The sequence below is a fragment of the Choristoneura fumiferana genome, unplaced genomic scaffold, assembly GCF_025370935.1.
Source record: "Choristoneura fumiferana unplaced genomic scaffold, NRCan_CFum_1 Sck3bRy_85;HRSCAF=264_pilon, whole genome shotgun sequence".
NCBI lineage: Eukaryota > Metazoa > Arthropoda > Insecta > Lepidoptera > Tortricidae > Choristoneura > Choristoneura fumiferana.
This window is the reverse complement of record NW_027413071.1, coordinates 2,755-8,890: the sequence shown is the minus strand read 5'-3', so window position 1 is coordinate 8,890 and position 6,136 is coordinate 2,755. Positions and strand designations below refer to the sequence as shown.

Sequence of the window (6,136 nt, the reverse complement as noted above, 5' to 3'; positions counted from 1 at the left end):
ATCGCATCGCATCGCATCGCATCGCATCGCATCGCATCGCATCGCATCGCATCGCATCGCATCGCATCGCATCGCATCGCATCGTATCGCATCGCATCGCATCGCATCGCATCGCATCGCATCGCATCGCATCGCATCGCAGTATCGCATTTGCTTACAGAGTAGTGGTGGTTGGCTGTTCGTAATTTTTCCTTTGTCAGTTTAATGTTAGTAAGCAAAATCAAAAAGTTAGAGCAGCGGACAATAATGGATTTTCATACATACTTCATGGCCTAGGCCAAGAAGTTATGTAGGGAGGTGGTAGGGAGCCATAAATGAGAAACTTCATGTCTCCATTTCGTGACATTAACGCATACATTTCCGAGCATGTATGAGAAAACATCTATTATGCACCCAAGACTCGAGAACAGATATTCGTATTTCTCATACAAATTTCTACCCCTATAAATTTCATACCTCCTTGATACCTCCACGCGTTCCTGAGAAAAAGCGTCTTAACAGAAAGACAGACGGACAGAAGGACAAAAAGTGATCCTACAAGGGTTCCGTTTTTCCTTTTGAGGTACGGAACCCTAAAAACGACGAGGAATGCGCGTATTGCGCGTGCATACTCGCTCGATAAATGAGGATAATCTGCCATTTAACGTTACCCAAGCTTACCGGTAAATAGTAATATAAATACCGTTAAAATGATTTAACGATACTTTTGAATTAACGTTAATTTAATGAATAGCTGATAACGTTACCATTTTTTTTACCGGTAAAAAGTTGTATAAGTAACGGTAAATCGTTTAACGTTAATTATCATTTAACGTTAAATCGGTTTGACAGTTGGTAACGTTACCACTTTTTAACGGTATTTAAAGCCCTGGTATTCTTTGTATAGAAACTCATATAAGTGCGTCCACCTGTCCGCATCGTAAGCATCGCACATTTCTATACAAAGCAACAAATCCGATACGTCCGAAGCGTACGATGCGGATAAGTGGACGCCTACCTTAAATAATAATAAATAAAAACAATTTTCAAGTTTGAAATTCAAAAAGGAATGTTTACACCAGATCATTTTTAATTTTCGAATGCGGCGCCGAACAATCCACACGCGAGCCACCGATATCCAAGGGATTTCATTGGTTGGTTTTATACGGCGTTGGCCGTATGGTTCCTCTACAAAAAAAAATGTTTGATAAATAAGTGTCAATAAGGTTCAATGTTTTGGCAAAACTATGGCCCAAGCCCTCTTGTTCTGAGAGGAGGCCTGTGCCCAGCAGTGGGACGTATATAGGCTGGGATGATGATGAAAGTTCAATGTAATCAGAGTTAGTACGGGAAAGTTGATAACCAAGTACCTATATTAGTAAATTGGTAGATTAGTTTTTTTGGCAAATAAACAAACTTGACTTTTATCATCAAAAGTTGACAGATTACAACATTATTATTATAAGTATCGTAAGGTCGGGTTACTTTAACCCTGAAGAGTAACTTTGACCATTGGGATTACCCCGGTCCAGATTTTATTAGTGCAATGATGCATTGTGGCACATTGCTATTTTGCTATTAGTACATATAGTTGGTATTCGTTGAGAGCCAACATTTTTATGTTTTTCATATGGGCCGAATTCACCTGAACTAAAAGAATTTCCTTGCTCACCCGCGACCTTACGATAGCCAAGCTTATGCAAAATATGCGTGTTCATGCAGTTCCTCCACCTCCACACTGTAAGAACACACACAAATCACACTGACGCGTTTCGAACTCAACCAGAGCTTCTCTTTAGAGTAACATAACCGTACACCATGCTATCAGTTGTTAGACTAACAAACCACAACCACCGTTTTAATTTGTCACTCTAACTCAACACAACAGGAGTTGTTGTTGTTTTTTATTTCTGATCCATCCCCACAAATGTCAATTCAACTGCGATACTTGTGTCAACAAAGATGTTATTAATTATATGAACAGTTTGCTCAAGTGTGCAAGTATTTGCTTTAGTCTTTAACAATAAAAAATATTAATCTGACAATTGGCAGAGAAGCTACGAATTAGGCTAACAAGGGGCTCAAAATACCTGATTTTTGTTTTAAATTTACTCAAAAGACTTTTGAATGTTTCTGGGTTACTGAAAATGAAAAACAAAGGAGCCTGTGCTAAAGTATAAGGACGTTTAAAGAAAAACCCAATAGTTCTTATGGTTTCCATCGTCAAAGCCAACACTTAGTCCGGTCACAGACCTACTGATTTCGTTTTGAACTAGAAAAAACAGAAAATAATCAAATCAGAAGGTAAGAAAGCAATACAAAATGTATCATTCGTCACATACCTACCGACCCGGGTCGGCAAGAATATCCGGTCATCAAGCAATCTACTGCATCGCCGATCAGAACGTTCTAGCCGGTTGGCGTGTGTGCGACGATGAACCCGGATTATATTGTAGCAGAGAACAGAATTGGTAGGTCTGTGGACGACTTTACACAATTATACTTGACAATTGAAGATTGATCATAAAAGTGTACGCTTGAAAAGGATCTGACGATACTTTATCGATTCCCCTATTTTCGAGTATCTCTTTGGAGTGCGCGTCGGATATATCCCCTTGTATGAACGAGCGCAACAGTTCCTCTCTAGCAGAGGGCCTTAACAGTAGGAAGAGAAGCATTAGGGCAGGTGCACCTAGTCAACAACGGTTAACCAATTTACTTGCTCCCTGTTCCATAAGCGTTAAAAAAGCTGTGACTCCACATTCCTATTTTAAAAACAAACCAAGATTCTCACCCTCACCACTTTCTAGATCAGTACAGCCTCTTTCTCGAGTGTTCCTGCTTCTTCTGGTACCACATGATGCCAAGTACAACTAGGACTATAATGACAATGGCGACGAACATCATCCAGAGGAAGGTCTTGACTCCGGACATGGCTGGTTTGACGTCCTCAACCCGCTCCCTGGGGGCTTCAAAGGTCTGTGCTGATGGTATTATGTGGGAGCGGTCCTCGTCTTTGTCTTGCTGTAAGAAAACGATACAGCTATGTCTTACGAAAAATGGTTTTTCAGCATGAAATTGTGGTCGAAACTATTGAAAACATTTTTTAGCGTGAAATACTGTGTGTTTCACCAGAATCTGACATGATCGTGAGCGAAGATGCGGCCTAAGACGGCACACACTTTACTAGTAAATGCGCATTCACCCTAGATTTGAAAATGGTCAGATTGTTCATGAAATTCCTATGCTTAGCCGTCCAGATCAACAAGGACAGGGGCAAAGCGGGCCAGGGGCGTCCAGGGTCTGTCCACAAATCACTATATTCCCACTTTTTTTGTAATTTTTGACATTTAATTACTTTGACAATGATAAGTCACAAAATTATTTCCACTCCTGTTTTAACCTCCGCCTCCGGCTCCGTTAATCTCCACCTCTGCGGAAATTAAGCTCTTCGCCCCCACATCCGACTCCTCCGAAAAACCTCCGACACCCTAGTATAATTCTCAAACCCAACTCACCGTTTCTAGCAGATCCAACTCGTACATCTTGATAGCGATAATGTCATGGTTGTCACTAAGGTCGCCGGTGGTCGCAGAAGCACCGAAGAAGTAGCCGGTGGGCAGAAGCACATTTTCCACACGGAGGCATTCCTTCCACGCGTTCTTGCCTTCGAAATCCGTTTGTACTGAAATAAGGGTTATGGTTATCCTTGTGGTACCACGATGGAAACCGATAGAATAGTTAGGGTTATGATTCACTGGGACGCCATGACGTAAGCTGAGCGTCACTAGTCAGTGATACCAACAAAATTTACTGGTTGATTGCACAGGGTTGGTCACTAGGTGAGCTACTGTCCACAGAAATGCTTAAATGATGCTCAGATAAGTCTCGTAGTAAAAGTTCTAGAACTTGGTCTTGCATATTGCTTGCTACACAAGAGTATCGTCGATTTCATTCTCTTGACAAAGCTTGTCGTTGTTAGAAAAAAAGTCTATTTTATACACCATAAAAAAATGGAAGACGAGGCAGGGGAAGGCCAAGATTGACCTATTTTGATCAGGTGAAGGATAGTGTCGTATCGGATCAGGAAATCAAAAAGATGGCCGAAGACCGAGCGGAGTGACGGTTACTTCACTTACAAAAGCAAAGCTCTTAAATTTAAGAAGAGAATAAAACTAGACCAGAGTATCGTTGTCGCTGGTGAATGTAAGAGACAACACTTACCAGAAGAATATCGTCCAAGATGCATTTTTCACAAAGAAGAAGAGGCAGAGGAAGGCCAAGATTGCCTATTTTGACCAGGTGAAGGAGACATTAGGTTGCCATGTTCATATTGTATCAAGAAGTCAAACAGCGTAGCTCTTAAATTGTCGCTGGCGGATGTAAGATACAACACTTACCAATAAGAGTGTCGTCTTTATAGATGATGCTCAAATGTGTGTCGTGGTTAAAGTTCCGGAACTTCGCCTCACAGCCGGCCAACTGCGTGTGAGTGCCGTCGCGGTCGTGGTCGTAGTGTAAGCTACCGTTGTTGACGGTCGCCGAAATGTATGGGTGCTGATGCTGGAAAACAAATCGGAATAAAACATGATAACTTAAAACTTAAACATTTTGCATTTGCATATGCTGAGCCGGGACCTTTTTATAGCGGCAACACTTCTTATTGTTATTTTTCCTAACCTGTGTAATGTGTCACTGCTGTTATAAATAAATTATTTCCTATCTTTCTTCTTTCTTTATATGTTTTTGGGATCGCTTTGGGCTTAAAACCACTAAATTTCATAATACCTTAATTTTCAAATTACCATGGGCTCATAATACCTAAATGTCAAATTGTCTCATTCTTAAAATGAACGAAATTCATTATGACTTTGACCTAAAACGTCATATTCTCTAAATACCTAAAGATTTAAATGCACAATTCCTTCAATGACCGAATGACAAATATTAAAATAGCTCAAACCTTTTTTTGTGCTAAAAGATTACCGTCGCGGCAGAACAAGGAAGATTCATCTTATGTAAAAATTTACAATCTCAGTGTAATACAAATTTAGGTAGGTATTTTGACATTAGGTTGTTTTAAGCATATGTTGTTTTGCCATGAAAGTGTTTTGAAGTTTAGGCATTATGAGACTAAGGTATTTTGAAATTCGGCCATATTAATTCGGTGTTTTTAAGAAAAAAATTAGGCATTCTGCAATTTAGGTATTTTGAGACCAAGATGTTTTGAGATCTGGGAATATTGATAGAGGTAAAATAAAATTTACTACTTATAAGCCCAAAGCTTTGGGTCGAGGTTGAAAAAGTGCAACTATTCTGAGGATCCAGGCTAGCTCTGTGGTCGTCGTATATACTCTTATCATTACATACATATATTGAAATAAACAGTTTTTTATTGTACTTACATTATGGGCGCCATTATGATTGCTATACGTGTCCAATATAATAGCCAGACCCTGGTAATAATCCTTGCTGCCGAACACCGGCCCGTACTGCATCCGATCCTTGACGTACCAGATAGCAAAGCCATCTCCATATAGATCCTTGCCCCTACCATGGACCTTGAATTGAACTTGGACTTCCCAGTTTCTTGTGTAGCAGGGCTGAAAAAAAAGTGAAATTCAGAAGCCGTACCTATTTTTTACGTTTCGTTCGGGCGTTCGCGATCGCATATACCATCTCTTTCTACCTCCATCCTATACCGTGTGTCAGAAAGAAGCGGTGAAAACGAGTGCGATTCCTGAGTTAGACAATAATGGTGATGGCGGTGCGTACTCGCTACGCCCTTGCACAGGAGTTTCCCAAACTGCACCGCAGCGCTTTCCAGGAGCGTCGCAAAACAATTATAAACGTAACAGGAAACACTCGTTGCCTGCTAGGCATTGGCTACTTTTTATCCCAAAATTCCGTCCGGATAAAATACCAAAATTTTAATACCTAGCAATGAAATTCAGTGCGCATTTCCTTATGGAATTACTACAGTATTTTAGCGAAATCCCTGAGACTACTGGTTCAAGCGTGCGAAGCGGCGGGTAAACGCTAGTCATTAATGATCACAGTCAGAGCCTCTAGTGTGGCGTTTTCACAAAACATTCGTTTACTATTCGAAGACGTAAATCGAGCGTTCGATCGTCGATACGTAGCCGCCACATGCCCA

General features: G+C 40.7%; 1 protein-coding gene across 1 annotated transcript; it reads right to left on the bottom strand.

Annotated features, from left to right (window-relative positions):
* Positions 1–479: 479 nt before the first annotated feature.
* Positions 480–5,588, bottom strand: LOC141445249 (vesicular integral-membrane protein VIP36-like; the record flags this gene model as incomplete). The annotated part of the gene is made up of 5 exons (XM_074111038.1): positions 480–1,167; positions 2,774–3,003; positions 3,498–3,664; positions 4,380–4,542; positions 5,385–5,588. Coding segments are annotated over 4 exons (747 nt in total), but the record flags the coding sequence as incomplete, so codon positions are not given.
* Between the last annotated feature and the right edge of the window lie 548 nt (positions 5,589–6,136).